The sequence below is a fragment of the Puma concolor genome, chromosome F2, assembly GCF_028749965.1.
Source record: "Puma concolor isolate L17-30 chromosome F2, mPumCon1.1.hap2, whole genome shotgun sequence".
Taxonomy (NCBI): Eukaryota; Metazoa; Chordata; class Mammalia; order Carnivora; family Felidae; genus Puma; species Puma concolor.
In genome coordinates, this window is record NC_141684.1 from 42,212,655 (window position 1) to 42,232,400 (window position 19,746).

At 39.7% G+C, this 19,746-nt stretch overlaps 1 protein-coding gene across 2 annotated transcripts; it reads left to right on the plus strand.

Moving 5' to 3' along the window:
* Nucleotides 1-1,896: 1,896 nt before the first annotated feature.
* TP53INP1 (tumor protein p53 inducible nuclear protein 1) lies at nucleotides 1,897-17,093 on the plus strand. Of its 2 annotated transcripts, XM_086695176.1 has the most exons (4): nucleotides 2,973-7,033; nucleotides 7,582-7,939; nucleotides 11,091-11,128; nucleotides 12,236-12,374. In XM_086695176.1, exons 1-3 carry the CDS (start codon nucleotides 6,922-6,924, stop codon nucleotides 11,110-11,112), a joined length of 492 nt encoding a protein of 163 aa, XP_086551302.1. In that variant the 5' UTR covers nucleotides 2,973-6,921; the 3' UTR covers nucleotides 11,113-11,128; nucleotides 12,236-12,374. The 2 variants fall into 2 exon arrangements, with proteins under 2 accessions (XP_025778268.1, XP_086551302.1); XM_025922483.2 differs by lacking the exon at nucleotides 11,091-11,128 and having other exon boundaries at nucleotides 1,897-7,033; nucleotides 12,236-17,093.
* Nucleotides 17,094-19,746: the final 2,653 nt, after the last annotated feature.

The window sequence follows — 19,746 nt, forward strand, 5'->3', positions numbered from 1 at the left end:
TTCTGTGCCAATTCCAAATTGGAGTGGGTTAAGGAAGAGCCCCTTTCCATCTGTAACTTCCAAGAACTTGGGCATTTGTTGCTAAAAGAGCCTTTTCTGAATGCAGAGTAGTTTCCGAAAAGGGGAGGAGAAAGTGACCCATAGGGTCATTGAACAGTCGTAATAATGAGGTACCCCCAGATCCTGAAATCATTTGCGTGGTAATTGAAATACATTTTTCATTGCAGATGTGAAAATCCCTGGGAAGCTTTTGATTTTTAAGTCACGGCCACTATAATTCTGAATGTGCAGCATAATTTTTAAGAGCTCCTATCTGGAACCAAGACCTCATTAATTTCTATGACCAAGGTCTCTTTTGTTTTTTCATCCCTTCTTTTGTTCTTTCCTGTGAATGCTTGCTTGCTCACTCAGTTGTTCCCTCCTGTTTCTCTTGGGAATGGTCCTACTTTCAAAATTTGAGGTTAACGGGCTAGGAGTTACCGCTTATTGCTGTCTTTGTCCCCTGGCATTCAGCCTTCAGGGCAGACAGTGGTGGGTCCCTGAGAGGAAAAGCTCCCTCTGACCAGTCGAATAGGCGGAGTAGGAGTGGAGCAAGCAAGGGCAGCTTTCTTGGCTTGGTTTTTCTGCAGCTGAAAATCAATTTTAAATTGAATGAGCGTATTTATCTTTCTAAAATAGGGAGGGTGGGATATAAAGAGAAAAATCATTTTGAGGCTGCTTTTCAGTGAAGACGTGTTAGTTCAGCCACCTGATATTTCGAAACTGTCAAGAAGCCACAACTGTACACATAGTTCGAAGTTAGATCATCAAAGTTGTGGGTTGTTTTTTTTTTGTTTTTTTTTTTTTAATTTAAAAATGTTGTTTTTGGAGCCGCCTACTGGCAGCCAAAACCAACTGAAAAGCACTGTTCTCTGAAATTCATAGAGCCGGAGTTGAGGCTGGAAGGAGCCTGAGCAAAATGATGTGCAGGGAAAAGCAAGACACTTGGAACCACACAGACTTATGCTCCATTGCTGGCTCCACACCTGACCAGCTCTATCACTCTCAAGCAACTTACTTAATTTCTGAGCCTAGTTTCCTTATTAGTAAAATGTGACAAATAAGTACCTCAACTCACTGTTATATATCACAAGTATTCAGTAGATTGTAGCTGTAATTATTATATAAACATTTTGTAGATAAAGGCATTCTGACCCAAAGATGCTAAATGGCTTACAGTCACACAGCTGGCATGGAATGGAGTTAAATATTCCAAGTTATATTTCATATTCTGAGTTAATACTTACTGGCTGCCTGCTATGTGGCAGGCTCTATTCTAAGGGATACACACTTAATCCTCACATTGGCACTATCTTCTCCATTTTAGGGATGAAAAAACTGAGGCACCAAAAGGTTACTAAATATCTTAACTTCATACAAGTTGCAAGTAGCATAGCCAAGATTTCATACACAGCAGGGTAACTCCAGAGCCACACTGCCTGTTGGTTGTTTGCCTGTCTCAAAAATAAGATAAATTATACTAACAAGCTCTTCTAGACTAGCAACGCCTTTTCTGAGTTCTCGAACTAGAATGCTCTTCCTCTTAAGTATTAAACTTAAAGGTATTAAACCACCTTTCTGCCCACTGAGCATTTCTAACTCATGTAATAATATGAAAAACAATGATAAAATGTTAAGTAACAAAGCAGGAAACAGCATTGTGTCTTCACTAGACTTTATGGTAAAAAGAAACCTTATGTGTAGAAGAAGCTAGAAGGAAATGCATAATACACCAACAGTGATTGTAACAAGGCAGTGGAATAATTGTTTTCCTTCTTTATTTTCCAAACTTCCTATAATGTAGTTAATTTTATAAGGAAAAAGACGTGTGTGTGTGTGTGACAGGGACAAAGCTGCCTTCTTAAAATGCTGGTGCCCAGATACTTTGTTTCTTTTCTCCACTGGGATGAAACTGCCCTGGCAGGTTGGCTGATGTTGGTTAGTTATGGTGTGGAAAGCTTGCACATGCCTCAAACAGCAGTACTACCTTACCAGTCTTCTTTGCCCCTCCCTCTTTGCTGAATTCCAGAATTTTATCTGTAAATTTGTCCTCTTAGGACACCTTCTTTTTCTGGAATTTTCATTTTAGTTTTATCCATTGCCCTAGAGTTGTAAATATCAACAAGTCCACAACAGGGGTGACTGGCTGGCTGCAGTCCAGTAGAGCATCCAACTGGATCTCAGGATGAGTTTGAGCCCCATGTTGGGGGTTTACCTTTTAAAAACTTAAAATTTTTTTAAAAGTCTGTGACATGTAGTGAGGACTGAAGTCTGAAGTTCTGCTTTGACTTACGGCTTCACATAGAAACAGGCCCATCAAGAGCCTCCATTCCTGGGCAGGAGCCAAGGTGAAGAATAGCAGTGACTGGAGAGGGACGGTCCCTGGGTCATCAGCAGGATAGGCTCTCAAGATTCTGGAGAGATTTTTCTAGAACTGCATTGTCCAGTATAATATGTAATGTGAATTACATGTATGTTTAAATTTTTAAAAATATTTCTTTATTTTGAGAGTAGAGGGAGGGGGAGGGGCAGAGAGAGGGGGGAAAGAGAGAATCCCAAGCAGGCTCCATGCTATCTGTGCAGACCCTATGTGGGGCTTCAACTCACAAACTGTGAGAACCTGAGCCAAAAAACAAGAGTTGGCTGCTTAACCAGCTGAGCCACCTACGCACCCTGTTTAAATTATTGAGCTATCTTACGTTCTTTTTGAGGGGGTATTAAGTCTTTAAAATATACTCTGGTAGGGGCACCTGGGTGGCTCAGTCGGTTGAGCATCCAACTTTGGCTCAGGTCATGATCTCACGGTTCGTGAGTTTGAGCCCCACATCGGGCTCTGTGCTGACAGCGCAGGGCCTGGAGCCTGCTTCTGATTCTGTGCCTCCCTCTCTCTCTGCTCCTCCCCTGCTCACACTCTGTCTCTCTCTCAAAAATAAATAAAGATTTAAAAAAAATTTAAATATACTCTGGTATATATTTTAATCTATATCACATCTTAATTCACATATAAAAATTTCATTGGACATGCTTAATCAATTGTTCTGAACATACTTGAAATTTTTCCAAAAATAGCTCAATTGTCAACTTCCAAATTTGAATTTTAAATGGGTTAAAATTAAATAAAATTTGAAATTCAGTTTTTTGGTCATACAAGTCATATTTCAAGTGTTCATCCACCCAGGGTGCCTTGCAGCCACCTCATGAACCGTTCTAGCATGTTGGGGTCTCTCCCAACAGCTCCTTGTCCTTTGTGACACCTACAGAAAGCAGGGTAAAGGAACTTTGCATAGTTAGCCCAACCCCATTTCTTCATTGTGCTAGAGGTCTGTGGAGAGAGTAAAGATGTGATCCATTTTTCCAGTGGTAAGACTGAGGCTCAGGAGGGCTAAATTGTTTAGTCTGAGCCACCTGTGGTAGGGGGAAAGCCAGAACCCCCTACTGCTGGGGCCCAGGCCAGCACTCCTTCCCTAAGACGACTCTGTGTCCTGCCCTCAGGCTTCAAAAGGTGTGTCATGTAAATACCAGCTCTGACTCAGGACAGATGAGAATGAGCTCTTCCCTTGCCTGGCTGGGCTCCTGAATACTCTGCCCACCCACGGATGGTTGCTCTTGCAGGAAATAGGGGATATCTTAAGGCAGCCACTACTTCAGGAAACCAAAAGAAGATTGACTTGTGCTGCCCTGTGGAAAGTTCCTCCAGAGACACCTTTCCTGTGGCAGAATTGTATATGTTCCAGGCGTAAGCTGGCTTCCATCACATGGGTTTGGAGCTGGAGCTAGAGGAGCGCAATTTGCAGTCAGGAACCTGCAGCTAGCTGCCCGACCACAGTGGCCCCAGCATTGTTCTCTGCCTTCTCGCTGCCACCTAACTGGCCTGGGCCCTGTTAAGTTACCCTGGTGTGGCATCGCTCTTGGGGGACAAGGTGCTCATTCAGGACGAGCAAGGGTTTTCTTGTGAGGTGCTCTGCTTCCTGCCTAGCAGCTCTACCTTCCTAGCTGATGCAGGGCCTGCAGTCAGCCCTATACTCTGGAGAATTGGGATTATTCTCTCAACTATTTCAGCACACACAGAATTGTACCTGGGACCAAGGTATGCCTTTGTAATTTAAGATAAGGGGGGATTTTTTAAGTCTCTTTTTTTCCCTCCTCGCTTAACGTGCTCAAAACCTTTACATACGTCAGAACTTGTGGTAGCTCATCACCTACACTACAGGAGGTCCAGCAGACTACACAAGCCCACTTTTCTCCTAATTTCTTTTACATGGAACATAAAGCTGAATTTGAATTCTGTACTAGAGCTCCAGCCTTCATGGTTTGGCCCTGCTGCTTTCCAGAAGGCTTTCAGGAAGACTGGTTATGCAAGTAACATTTCCTGTTGACTCTCTTTTAATAATGAATGGCTGATGATGATGGATTGTGACCACAACAGTGCTCAGATGTCATTTATTTGAACACACACTCGTAGTATTACACATTCGTAGTAGCATGCCAAACAGTTGTAGCACTCCCATTTGCACATAAAGCATTCAACCAAGAATCTCATCAAATACGGATTGTAACTACATGTACTGCTAAAAATGATGATTGTTTGAAAGTGAAGGGTCGTGGCGCCTGGGTGGCTCCTTTGCTTGAGCATCCAGCTCTTGATTTTGGCTCAGGTCATGATTTCAGAGTCGTGATATCAAGCCCCGCATCAGACTCTGTACTGAGAGTGGAGCCTACTTAAGATTCTGTCTCCTTGCTCTCTGCCCCTCCCCCACTCGTGTGCATACACATGCTTGTGTGTGTGCTCGCCTTCTGTCTCTCTCTCTCTCAAAATAAATAAATAAATAAATAAAAGAAAGTGAAATGTCAAGAGTCTGAAGTTAGATTCAAGGCTGATGCTGGTGAGAAAGAGTATCATTTAGGAAGATGCTTTTCACTATCCCTGGATGGTCTCATCTACTCATGGTTTCTGTCACTCCCTTTTGTTGACAACTCCCAAATCAGTGCCCCCAGCTGAGACCATGCCCTTGAACTCCAGAGCCCTATATCCAGCAGTCTACTAGACATCTCCAGGTTCTTGACTTGCAGATTCCCAAATTCAGCATGTCCAAGATGCCCAGCCTACGCCTTCTGCAGTATGCCTCTTCCACTAAATGGTCCCACCATCTCCCCAGTTGGCCAAGCCATAAACCTGGGTCATCCTTGACTTTTCATTTCTGGCTTACATGGTCCTACAGGATCTGTTTCCTGCTTAGCACCCCTAGCGCACTCGCACACCTGTACATCTGGATCTTCAGCCATACAGAAGGTGCCACATTCTCACTCATCTGCAGGTTTCTGGTGTTCCTTCTCCCCCTTCCTCCATTCTTGATCTTCTCAACCACTCCAGATCAAAGTAATTTACTGCAGGAATCCTTCCTGACGTCTACCTGTGTAGATCTGAGGAACACTCAGTACTTTTTCCATGGCATTCATCACATTACCTGTCTTCCCCTGTGCTTAGCACTCTGCTTGATGCATGATACGTACTCAGTAAATATTTGTAGAATAATAGTTGACACTGACTGAGAATTTGTGCCAAGTGCCTTGCTAAGTAGGTTGCCTGCATTATCTCATTTCACAAGAGTGGGGTCAGGGAGACCATCTAGGAGGTGGTGATTGGCAAAGTCCAAAGGGACACCAGATTGGTTTCAACTAGGATAAAAGTGGTGGCAAGAAGTGGGCAGATTTGAGGCACGTGCTCAGCTAGAGTCAACAGGACTTGGTGAGAATTTGGTTGAGGGGTTGGGTAGGGAGTGGAAGGAGTCAAGGGTAACCGCTGGGTGCTGCTGCTTCTCCTTGCTGAGAAGAGAAAGAAGGACAGTGTAAGTTTGTGGGGAAATAATTAAAAGTTCTCTTTGGTATGTGTTAGGATTGATATGCCTATCAAGTAACCAGGGAGAAATGGATATATAAATCTGGATTTCTGGAATAAGATCAGACAAGCCTGGAGTTCCTCATTTAGAATTCACAGAACTCCATGAGGTAGAACTATTGCCAGCTGAAATAGTGTAACTTCCTAACTCGCGCAGAGAGTAAGCAGCAGAGACGGCATTTGAAGCCAGGCACACTGACTACAACACCTTCCTGCTTGCCACCACGCGGTGAATGGTTTCCAGTTCTAGTTGCTGTCGTCCTCAGTTTTCTACGGTATAAATTTCCCTGTGCCAGCTGTAGAAATTGTTTTGAAGGCCAAATCATGCTGTACCTACTGATTTTAAATGGAATTGGGTCTGCTTGCAGCCCTGTAGAAGAACAGAACAGAAGAGAAAACGAGCCAGGGAAACATGGCAGACATCTGGTCCTGCTGCAGCCTTCCTCTGGCAGCTTCGGGGCAGTTGAATATCATCTAGCAAGACCGTTAGTATCTAGTTTTTCTCTTCTTACAGGAAAGGAGTATGTCACCTTGAAATACATAATTCAGATTGATCCCTTATAAAAGCACAGATGTGGAAAAGAGCCTTTCATTTCACATGTAAGATGTTCACAGGTTGCATTGAGAACTCAATTCATAATGGTTGATAGATGAAAGGTACTGCATTTCTTGTATTTGATGCCTGCCGGAAGGGAATGGCTGTAATTGTAGACTAAGGCATGAGCTTTCTTCTAGAGGGGTGTGCACGTGTGTGTGTGGGCACATGCTTTGAAAACCACACACACATATTATATAAATATATACTGATTTGAAATAACCTTCTTTTCCTGTTTTATTTTAGGGATAATGATTCTTGCTTCCCACCTAAGTTGAATAAGCACCTCGTGCACTTTAATCTCCTGTCGTGCCATCAGGCTGACTGAAGACAGTGTTTTGAAATCTCAGCTATAAAGACATCCCGCCAAAGTCTCAATCTTGCCTTAACGATGTTTCAGAGACTGAATAAAATGTTTGTGGGTGAAGTCAATACTTCTTCCAATCAAGAACCAGAATTTAGTGAGAAAGAAGATGATGAATGGATTCTTGTTGACTTCATAGGTAAGGTATTCTCAGTGGTTAATCATCACAGCAAAAATGGAAACTCTTGCATCTTAGTTTTTCCAGAAGTAAACCAGTAACTCTGAAGGTTTTTAAGCCTTTAAAGTAAATAAGCAAGAATTTGTCTAAAATAATTGCAGGAAACATCCTGTGCCAGATAATCAGTCGGTGAAATTGATTGACGTCAGATCTTCCAGTTTTGCAACTCTCATACCCTGCTCAGATCAGATGCACTTTAATAGGAAATCCTTGTAACCCACATTGCTCATCATGTTTACTTTAGCAGGATAGAAAAATCGTCTCCTGCAAAGCCACCGTAATACATCTGATGCAGTGATACACCACACATACACACACACTAGGTGCTCAGAAGTTCTTTCATAATCATTGAGTGAATGTAAATGCTTTTGTGTCTGACCTAAATGAAAGGAGAAACGTGAACATCAGCTAACAGTATCATCTCTTCTTTTTCTGTGCTCTCAATCTGCTGTCATTGTGATGCCCGTCCTTCCGTGGGACTTCACCAACGTATGTGGACTGTGATGTAGACACTTGCACTGGTTTCTCAGCAGCAGAAGATGAAGAAGAAGACATCAGTGAAGAGTCACCTACTGAGCACCCTTCAGTCTTTTCCTGTTTACCTGCATCTCTTGAGTGCTTGGCTGATACAAGCGATTCCTGCTTCCTCCAATTTGAGTCCTGTCCGATGGAGGAGAGCTGGTTTATCACCCCTCCCCCATGTTTTACTGCAGGTGGATTAACCACTCTCAAGGTGGAAACCAGTCCTATGGAAAACCTTCTCATCGAACATCCCAGCATGTCTGTCTATGCTGTGCATAACTCCTGCCCTGCTGTCAGTGAGGCCAGCTGTGGGGCTGATGAATTTCATAACCCAAGTAGCCCCAGGTACGTTGTAAGTGCAGCTGACCCTTGTACAACGTGGGTTTGAACCGCATGGGTGTACTTATACACAGAGTTGTTTTTCTTTTTTTTTTTCTTTTTTTTTCTTTTTTTTTTTTTTTTTTATGAACACAGTACAGTACTGTAAATGTATTTTCTGTTCCTTATGGTTTTCTTAACATTTTCTTTTCTCTGGCTTACTTTATTGTAAGCACACAGCAGGTAATACATATAACATGCAAAATATGTGTTAATTGGCTGTTAATGTTATTGGTAAGCTTCCCAGTCAGCAGTAGGCTGTTCGCAGTTAAGTTTTTGGGGAGTCCAAAGTTGTACATAGATTTTGAACTGCACAGGGGCTGGTGCCCCTCACCCCTGAGTTGCTCAGGGGCCAACTGTATTTTATTCTGTCCATGGGCAGTCTGTTTGGCATGCATTTTATTTGTTTCTACTACAACTTGAAGCTAATTTTTTAGAAGATGCAGAGTAATATTAGAGATTTATGAAGGCATGTCTATAGTGCACAAGGTAGTGGATGGTATAAAAAAAAGTGTTCATTTTACATTTTCAAAAAAATTCATTAGAACACAGCCCCAATTATATAATGCAGAACTGTTGATTTATAGTACTCTGCTGGTTGGGGCGGCTGGGTGGCTCAGTCGGTTAAGTGGCCGGCCGACTTCGGCTCAGGTCATGATCTCACAGTCTGTGAGTTCGAGCCCCGCGTCGGGCTCTGTGCTGACAGCTCAGAGCCTGGAGCCTCCTTCAGATTCTGTGTCTCCTTCTCTCTCTGCCCCCACCCCTCCACTGTCTGTCTCTGTCTCTCAAAAATAAATAAACATTAAATACACACACACACACACACACACACCCCAATACTCTGCTGGTGACCAGAAAGAAAAGACTAGCATTTCTGCTAAGTGTCTTAGAATATAACTCTGGCACTTTATACACTGAGTTATTTGGTGTATCAAATTCAACAAGAATAGTATATCTTAAAATAAAACTCTTATTTTCTTCCAAGTGGTCTTAGCTGGGTTGCATCAAATGGCACTTAACCTCAAAAACCTGGCAGATCTCAAGTATGAGTTTTCTGTCTTACAGAGGAAAGGCTTCATACCCAAACAATACTTTTTTGTTGTGTGGAGTTCAAGGGGTCTGAAAGGCTCTGTTTGAATGGCAGATGGGTTGAGGGCTTGGAAAGGTTCAGGGAGAGAGTACCTTGCCAGTAAAGATTGATATGTTCCCAAGCAAACTTACAGAAATACTGTCACCTTTATCCAGCGAGCATTTTCAAGATTGCTCCCACCTGCTAAAATAAAGTCTATGGCCTTGTTAATCAGCTCGAATTCTGGCTAGTCATGATGCATGGTAGTGGGCTGTGCCTGTGGTATTACGATGTTTTGGTGATGTTGGTACCGACTTAATTCCCTAAATACCTGTCAAGGCTACAGGTGAATTGGAATCTTTGGAGCAGCTCAGAATGTTCCTGTAGTTAGTCCTGTAATCCAAAGGGCCTCTTTTTAGATTGTCCAGGCTCTACCTTGACTAACTGGATCATTGTATATATCTTCTACTATTTCCTGTTTGCCAGATAATAAACAAAACCCAGGCAGCTCATTAATTTAACTTTACCAGAGTTTGCTGCACTCATAAGTCTTAATATTGTAGATAATCTCGTCATCTTCTATGAGGATAAACATATCCTTTACCAAATTGAAAAATAATTTGCTTATATAGTTACCCAGGCTTTATACTGGGTAAGATCTTTGATGGGAAATGTTACTTTAACTGGCACTTTGTTCAATGCTGTAAGTTTATCAAGAGATCAGTGTCTCAGGCATTTCAACAAAAATTTAAAATAAGATTTTTTAGACATGGTATTGATTAAATTGCCATATAGTCTATTCAAATTAATTTCTTCAGTTCTTAGAAATCCTTCCCACCTGGTTCTGATCTCACCTCTGTGGAATTGGACTCAAGAGTTTCCCATGATTAATAGTCACTATAAACTTACTGGGATTTGTGTACTTCTCAGTGTTTAAAGCATGTGTGTATGTATATACAGCACTTTATAAATAACATTATTACAGAAGCAGTACATATGCATTGCAGGAAGTTAGAAAATGCAAATATGTAAAAGTTAAAAAATTTAAAAAGACACTTGTACTACCTAGAGATGGATACTGTTAACACCCTAGAGTGTATCCTTCCAGGTGGTTTTTTCTCTATATGCCCACAAGTTTGTACACGTGTGCACACACACACACACACACATTTTTAACCTAAAGGGATCAAGTTGTATATACTCGTATATAGTTGTGTAATCTGCTTCTTTAGGCAATGGTCTCTACCTTTTTTTTCCCAGTAAAATTTCATTTCATCTACTACCCAAACTATACTCTGTTTTCTGCACCAGAGCCCAGAATATTTCACCTAGTTTGCCCAGACAAGCATCCAGTCCAAGACCATGCGCTGCATATGGTTATGTGTTTGAGGTTTTGATGCAGTCATTATGTTCATTGTCTGTATCTTGTTTGTTTTTATATCTTGTTATATGTTTTGGTATAACATGTAAGAAAGTTAAATAAATACGTGCTTTTCCATATATATAGGATCAAAAGAATACCCTTAACTTTATATGAATTCTTTCTTAACATAGGAAAGTACTGCAAACTATCTTAGTTTTATAAAAACTAAATGTTTTTAACATCTTTATTTCTGGATTTCAAATTCTTATTTACAAAAGCCCACTAAATCAAGATAGATCAGGTGTTACCAACATTAGGATGGCTATGTAGTAAATATCTGTATTTTCTGAGCAGGAAACAAATCATGTCTTTCAGAAGTTAGATTGCTTCCATCCTGTCTATCCTTGGGAATATTACCATAAAGCATTACATAAAGCATGTAAGAATAAGGTGCTTAATAATTACAGTAGATGGGCTTCAGAGTGTGTGTTTTATTGCATTTTGACCTTTATAAGTATTGTTTATGAAGGTTTATGTGCTATCATAATCTCAAGTAATACATGTGCCTTTAATGACCCATAGTAAGCCAGTTTTAATATAGAAAATGCACCATGTCCTAACAGTAAAATTAAGTAGCATTTTAAATCTTACTAGTGATTTAATAGTTCACCATTTAACATTTGTAGGGCCAGGAAAAGCTGCTTATAAGACTCACTGGCACAGAGTAAGTATATTCCCTTTGAGACTGTGTGATATGTGTTATCAGTGTGAACAGGAAGGTTAAGAACTCAAAATGCCCACCTTTTAAAAACTGCTGTCTTTGTATTAACTTCTTTCTATTAGTTTCTTAATGTGACCCCCTTTAATTCTACTATTTTTTAAAAAATCTTTAAAAAATAATAGCATTTTCCTCTAGTGATTATAGCCACAATTTATAACTGCCCGTGTTGTGTAAAATAACCCTAAAACTCTTAAAACTCTTCATGTTATGTGTTAATTTAGTTTACATCTATCCTATTAAATTAGCTTTTAATATATAAGACAGATAATAACCACATGGTTTGTAGCCGGATTTTAAGATATGTTCTCCTCAGGTCTTTGTAACATTTCTATGCAAATGCCATTCCAAACTGTGCCCTGTTGTGATATAAATTTTATAGTAAGCAGGTAGCTTTTTATCTATAAAAATGTTAAATGAGTAGAATTTTCTATGCATATTTCTATTACATAGAGATCTGCAGCTTATTTCCTGGAACCGTTACTTAGAGACAGAAAACGTGTGAAGGTGCAATTAGCATAGTTCACCAGTGTCAACCTGCTTCATAACAGTCTTTGGAGTAAGACCTGTATTAGAATCTTGGTTGTATGAGGTAGTAGTTGTGACCTTATCGTTGTTGAGCCTCAGCTTCCTGATTAGTAAAATTTGAGAATTAATAGGTTTTCCTTTTAAGATTATGTCGAGAATTAAATACGTTATATTTGCAAATACAGATATGCAGTAAATGTTAGTTCTCCTCACAGAAAAACTTATCTAATGCTGCATAATTGAAATTCACTCAAAATGTAAAGCACTTTTTAAAAGACAGTCTACTTAATCCCCCCCAACCCCCGCTGTGGATTATATGGCATATTTCTGTGAAAAGGTGGCTTCTCCTTTCTAACATTATCAGTCATTGTGGTCACAAAATATAAACTTGTCTGTCAGCCATCAGACAGTAAGATCTCTTTCAACCACAAATCACTGTGGCAAATTGAATCACTAAGTAACTTCTTCAAGTTCATGAATAACGTACTCTGTTACTGAATGCATCCTCGTGTTTTTCTGTTTCAGAGTGGAAGCTCAGGATGAGATGGGGCAGCACATTCACTGCTATGTTGCAGCTCTTGCTGCTCATACAGCTTTTCTGGAACAACCCAAGAGCTTTCGCCCTTCCCAGTGGATAAAAGAACATAGTGAGAGACAGTCTTTAAACAGAAATAGCCTTCGTCGCCAAAATCTTACCAGGGACTGCCACTCTAAGCAAGTCAAGCACAGTGGCTGGGCCGTCCATCAGCCCTGCCCACGTCAGTACAATTACTAAGAATTTCAAGGTTGATTGGTTTCTCTTGGTTTGTGCATATGTGTGTGGATGTGTGTGTACGGACAATGAAGATGCTGTTTCAGCCAACTGATGACCAATCACATAGTTTTATCAATGTGTTTAGACACTATCTTGAAAACCAGATTTACATGCTGTGTATCACATAATGCCTTGCTTTTAACATTTACTTTTTTGTAAATTCTTTCAGAATATTTTTGGAAACATATCAATACAGTTACAGTGTTTGGTGTTTTGGGATGTCTTTAAATCTATTAAGGTGTATATGAGTTAGCATTCTAAAGACATTTCTTCCCAAGTATGAGGATAGGCATCTTTCAATTTCATTTTATTTTGTATTAATCAATATTTCGAGTAAGCAAAAATTTATTCTCAGGGTCAGCCATACACTTTATTGACCAGTACTTGATAATCTTTTCTGTATATAGCGAATACATTTTTACACACTAACATGAGCATTAACAGGTGATAGTTGCCATGGATATAATGGAATTATGGCTGAACTTTCTCTTGAAAGAAAACTTGATATATTTGTGTGTACAGGTTTTTTTTTTTTTTTCCAGATTAGCCATACAGTTCATTTTGGAATTCAGGTACATTAAGTGTTAGTGAACAGTGCTTTCAGTAATTCCGATGTGACTGTGTGACGTGGTACAGAGACATTACAAGGATCGTGGGACAGAAGCGCTGTCTCACATGCAGAGGGGATCCGTCAGATCTGTGAAATTGTGTTTGGGAAAATGTATGTCTCCACCTACCCCATTAGTCCACCATTTGACTTGTGTGGATTCTTTCCTGCCGGCTCTGCCCACTTGGCACTTCACATCAGCTGTAAATTCAGAAGTACCTGTCCAGGCACTTTAGTGACTTCTTATTTATAACTGTCCAAGGAAAAAGAGGTAGGCTTTGTATTTCTGATACGGTGACGGATCATCTGCCGTGGAGCCTGCCCTGCTGAGTGGCAAGCGAGGCTGAGAAGGAATTCCTGGTGACAACTTTTCCTAGCATCTAGATGAAGAGTGACGGGTTGGCTTCCTTGAGTTCTCTTTTTTTTTTTTTTTTTCCCCCTAACTCGGGCTTCAGGCAGAATCTTTAACCACTTTGGCCTCTGTTTCCTCCACCTACGGGGGAGTAGTAGTATTTACCTCCCTCATGGTCGTTGTGCGCACTGTGTACTGATGGAAGTGGGCTGTCCACGACTGAACCTTGTGTGAAATTCCAGGGGCCTCTCTACTGAATCTGATGGTGGGGGTGGGGCCACAACTGTTCTTCAGAGTGTTGGTGCTAATGAGGCCAGGGTTCAGGGCTCGAGTCACATGGAGGCCAGTTATTTATCATTTAGAGAAAATCTATCTTACCTCTAGCCGGTCACTTTATTTTTTTAGCGATTGTGATGGGTTTTGCTGAGCCATCCACATTCACCAATTTCCTCTCAAACTAAACTAAACATAGACAATCCAAAGCACATTCTACTGACAAACAGTAGTATCACCTTTGTGGTCAAAGAGCTTATTTTTCCAATGCCTCTGCAACCCTAATTAAGTGAATACATGTCTATACAAGGTTTTCAAGGGAAAAAGCAGCATATAGTTATGTGAAGTATTATATTTTCTAATAACCCTGTAGCAGCTGGATGCAGGGAACTATGGGAGACTTTTCAAGTGAAGAGCTGAGCTCTTTTCTGACCAGGGCTGGGAAGTTTGGAGGCGGAAGAGGTCACACAGCATCGTCAGATGGTGGCGGTAGGTGGTTCTTCCACTGGCTGTGACGAAGTGCCAGGAATGTCTCTTTAGAACAAGAGTCTAGACCCCATGCTTTCCTTATTCCCTTTCCATTTGAACCACCCCTTTATTTATTTGTTTTCTAATTAGGGGCCAAGTCTGTAAAGTTTTGTCAAACTGAGCTAGAAGTTATTTTGTTACTATTTGTGTTTACGAGAGTTGAGAGGTGAGGTAGAGTTTTCATGAAGGTGTGTATGTTTTACATCGTGTCTGTCTCTAGGGCCATATGTTGGTAACTTGAAAATAGACCAGCTAAATGTTTTCTGGATATAAGCCTCTGATTACGTGGGGGTCTCTTTTTTCATGTATTACATGCAAGTTGTTAGTACCTCACAAGCTACAGAAGTTCAGCCATGAGAATTTGTTTGGCAGCATGAACAGATTTGTGTATAACATAGCTAGGGTCTTTTCTTTTCTTTCTTTTTTTTTTTTTTTTACTGTTATTTTTCAAATTTCCTGATACCTGAAATACATCTACATCTCTGTCAGTTATTGACTTTTTTTCTGGCCTTCTCTGGACCTAGTTTTTTATGGTTTATACCTGGAAAACAAATACTTTCAAGCTTGGGATTTTTTTTAGGGTTATCATGCCATCTGTCCTATCATACTGTGGTTTTTGTATCAGTATCTACGTTTTCTGTCTTAAATTGGCACATGTTAGAATGGAAGAAAGTGGTTACGTAATTCATTTGAAGTTCTTGGTCATTAGGGGTTTGTTAGGCATCTACTACGTGTGGTACCAGGATGATGTTGACCTGTTAAGTATTCCTTGAAACATGGCCAAAATGCAATTTATTATAAGTTAATTATTATTTTTGCTCTTGTAAATATTAGTGGTTTACATAAATGTGCTTCAGTGCATATTTCTTAAAAATTCAAGCAGTGAGAAATAAGACCCCTCTGAATTTAGTGCTCTACTTCTAAACTGATAATATATAGAACGTTACTTGGAAAAAGTCTGGAATGTGTGGTACACAAGGAGTGCTTCATGGATGAGTCCCTTAGTTTTTATAACGCACCGTGTTTCTCAAAGTTTGTGTTTTCATTAATAAAACATTTTATAATGTGTATTCTATGTTTTGTTACTTTTTCTTTCTCCACTAATTATGTATTGCACTGTGAGTTGAAGATTAACCCTGCATTATTTATCTTCTGTGGCAATGCATTTATATGGCCGGGCAGGTGGGGGATTTTTTTTACAGAAAGGTTCACAGTGATTGGATTTTTGACTTTCTACTCCAGCGAGCTGTTTCTACATTAATTTCCTGTACATTTTCCCAGTTCCCATGCAGGCTGTTCCTGTTTACATACCTTCTCTGTTTTATCAGTGCTTTGATTCTAGTGAGAACACAGTTTACTGAAAACTTGAGAGGGCGTTCAGCATCGCCTGTTGTTTTTCCTTCTCAAATCTGTGTAGTACACTGGTTTGTTATCTTTACATCTTCATTGAATCTAAGTGTTTTCACTATCCTCTTCTTCAAGGAAATATATTGTCTTTTTTATATCTTGAGAAAAAAAGAACAAAAAATAGTGTCTTTCTTATCCTGTTTTTCTTTGAATTGTAAACAAACAAACAAAAAAATGAAGGACTCCAACTAGAAGACAAACATTTAAGTTTAAATAGGTTAGTGGAGAAAGTTTAAGAGTTTCCAAGTATCTTTGTTTTTAGAATCGGTTAAGAGACTGCTCCTTGTACTGGAGACACTAGCATGTTTGTAATGTTACCTTAAAACTATCTTCATTTTTATAATGCCCATTCATGCTGGCTAAATTCTTTTAAAAGTTGAGCTGTTCTCATGGATGGCTTCACTGTCATCAGCCATGTTGATGCATTATCAATGGCATCCTTATCTACTTATTTTAATGCTGAAAATTTTATATGAAATGCTTTATTTAGGAAACCTACCTAATTCGGTGGTGTCAGCCTTGCCATGTACCAGTTTCACTTGAAATATGACACCAATTACAGTGGTTTTGGGTGGAGAAAGAGGGACCGGAAAGCATACAGATAAGGATATTTCTTTCTCTTTGCAACAGTATCCTTTATGGGGGAGGAGAGGTTACTATTCAAAGGAAGGCAGCTTCAGTGGATGTTTTATATATCGTTTAGAATTTTCCTTACAACATATTTTTTTAATTGTATAATTGTTAAATGCCCCATTTTGCTCTGTATTTGCCTGAAGTTTTAGTATTTGTTTTCTAGATGGACTTCTAAAAACCAAATCAGTACTTGGGGAGCTAGATGTGTGTGTGTATCTAAGCTTGATGTGTATGAGTGGTTTTTGCTTGCTTTTTGGTTGCATTTTCCTCCAGAAGTTTGGAATTTTAATCAATAATTGTGTGTTGTTATTATTTTTTTGAGTGGCTTGGTTTTTTTGTCTCAAGTAAAATTGTGAACACATTTGCTTTTCAAAGACAGGGCATCAGTTATAGAGACTGAAGAGTATTGTAGATTGTACTATGTGCCTTCTTGATGTATTCCTAAACACAAATTTTTTTCAACTTGAAAACTCAAAAGGGACATTTGGTTCGATTATATACTGTACATCATCTATGCATAAATGGCAGCTTGTTTTCTTGAGCCACTGTCTAAATTTGTTTTTATAGAATTTTTTATACTGATTGGTTCATAGATGGTCAGTTTTATACACAGACTAAACAATACAGCACTTTGCCAAAAATAAGTGTAGCATTGCTTAAACATTGTGTATTAACATCAGTTCTTTGTAATTGAGTTCAGTGGTGCGTTTTGCACTACTTGGAGTTGTGGTTTTTAATCTGTCAGTAAATAAAATGTTCTTTAACTTCACATTCGTCTGATTCTCTTATCTTTATGGTCATCAGCCTTAAAACTAGATACAACTGAATGAAATTACTTGCTGTTTAGTTTTACTTGCCCAGAATATATGTTTACTATTCACTTTAAATACTGTTTTTGAAACTTGTATAAAATTAGTATGTTAAAATTTTTCACCTGAAATGCATGAACATTTAAGTGAACATGAATTTGAGAATGACTTCCAGCCAGTACCTTTCCTTCCGACCAATCTGTGTCTAAAAAAAAAAAAAAAAAAATACAGATTAAAAAAAAATTTTTTAATGTTGATTTATTTTGAGAGAGAGAGACAGAGCGTGAGCAGGGGAGGGGCAGAGAGAGAGGGAGACACAGAATCCAAAGCAGGCTCCAGGCTCCAAACTGTCAGCATAGAGCCCCACACGGGGCTCGAACCCACAAACCGTGAGATCATGACCTGAGCTGAAGTCAGATGCTCAACTGACTGAGCCACCCAGGTGTCCCCAAATAGAGAATTTAATACAGAATTTAATACACTAGTTCTTAGCCTTTGTAAAGCTAGGTTGGCGAATTCTCAATGGCTCTTTCCCAGTTAAATACAGACACAAGCTTATGCAAACATTTTAGGGCAATATGAACGTTCCTGGTGTCCATTAATACCCTTATTGTGGAGCTCTAGTTTAATGAGGCCAGTAAACATTCAGACAACCCAAAGAATATCTCCCATGTTAATGAATCCTTGAGGAAGCTCTTCATTCTAGAACTAGCCTATTTCAAGACAGATCTTTATCATTTCTGAGACTCTGAGCTGAGAGGTAAAGATTGCGACTGGGAATGAAAAGGGGTCACCCCAAAGGTGGAAAGAGCATCTTGAAATGAAAGACCCAGCCCTGGAACAGCAGGTGAGTAGTCATTGCTGAGAAGTGTTTGCCAGGCCTACTTAACAAGGTAAAGGAGTGACTGAGGTATCTAGCAGCTCCATCACATCTCAAAGGCAGTGACTACATGGAGTCTGTAAGGTAAGTTAGAAGTGAAGGTGTTTTGTGGGGATGGGCATGTCAAAGTTTCAGTTTGACATGTGGCTTAAGATTATCTAGCTCCTGGGGTGCCTGGGTGGTTCAGTCGTTTAAGCATCTGACTCTTGATTTTGGCTCAGGTCATGATCATGAGATGGAGCCCCAAGTCGGGCTCTATGCTGACAGCGCAGAGCCTGCTTGGGATTTTCTCTCTCCTTCTCTGCCTCTCCCCCTCCCTTTCTCTCTCTCTCTCTCTCTCAAAATAAACATTAAAAAATAAAAAAGATTATCTAGTTCCTTTGTACTTACCAGAAGGTTATTCATTTCAGCATTGTCTGTGAATGCAGCATCTTGAAAACCACCTAAATCCTTATACAGGGGAGAATGATTGAAAATATTATGGCACACCAAAAATCATCAACACCTAGGAATAAACCTAACCAAAGAGGTAAAAGGTCTGTACACTGAAAACTATAGAAATCTTATGAAAGAAATTGAAGAAGACACAAAGAAATGGAAAAATATTCCATGTTCATGGATTGGAAGAAAAAAATATTGTTACAATGTCAATACTATCCAAACCAATCTACACATTCAATGCGATCCCTATCAAAAAAAGCCACTAGCATTCTTCACGGAGCTAGAACAAACAATCCTAAAAATTGTATGGAAACACAAAGGACCCCAAATAGCCAAAGTAATGCTGAAAAAGAAAACCAAAGCTGGAAGCATCACAATCCTGAACTTTAATCTGTATTATAAAGCTGTAATCAGAACATTGTGATACTGGCACCAAAATAGACACAAAGATCAATGGAATAGAATAGAGAACCCAGAAATGGACCCACAAATATATGGCCAACTATCTTCAACAAAGCAAGAAAGAATATCCAATGGAAAAAGGTCTCTTTAGCAAATGGTTCTGAGAGAACTGGACAGCAGCGTGCAGAAGAATGAAACTGGACCGCTTTCTTACATCATACACAAAAATAAATTCAAAATGGATGAAAAGACCTAAATGTGAGGCAGGAAACCATCAAAATCCTAGAGGAGAAAACAGGCAGCAACCTCTTACCTGACATGTCTCCAGAGGCAAAGGAAATGAAAGCAAAAATGAGCTATTGGGACCTCATCAAGACAAAAAGAGCAGAAAAGGAAACAACAAAACTAAAAGGCAACCGACAGAATGGGAGAAGATATTCATAAATGACCTATCAGATAAAGAGTTAGTATCCAAAATGTATAAAGAACTTACCAAGCTCAACACTCCAAAACAAATAATCTAGTGGAGAAATGGGCAAAAGACATGAATAGACACTTTTCCCAAGAAGACATCCAGATGGCAAACAGACACATAAAAAGATGCTCAACATCACTCATCAGGGAAATACAAATCAAAATGACAATGAGCTACCACCTTACAACAGTCAGAATGGCTAAAAGTAACTCAGGAAACAACAGATGTTGGAGAGGATGTGGAGAAAGGGGAACCCTTTTGCACTATTGGTGGGAATGCAAACTGGTGCAGCCACTCTGGAAAACAGTATGGAGGTTCCTCAAAAAATTAAAAATAGAACTACCCTATGACTCAGCAATTGCGCTAGGAGGAATTTATCCAGAGGATACAAAAATGCTGATTCAAAGGGGCACAT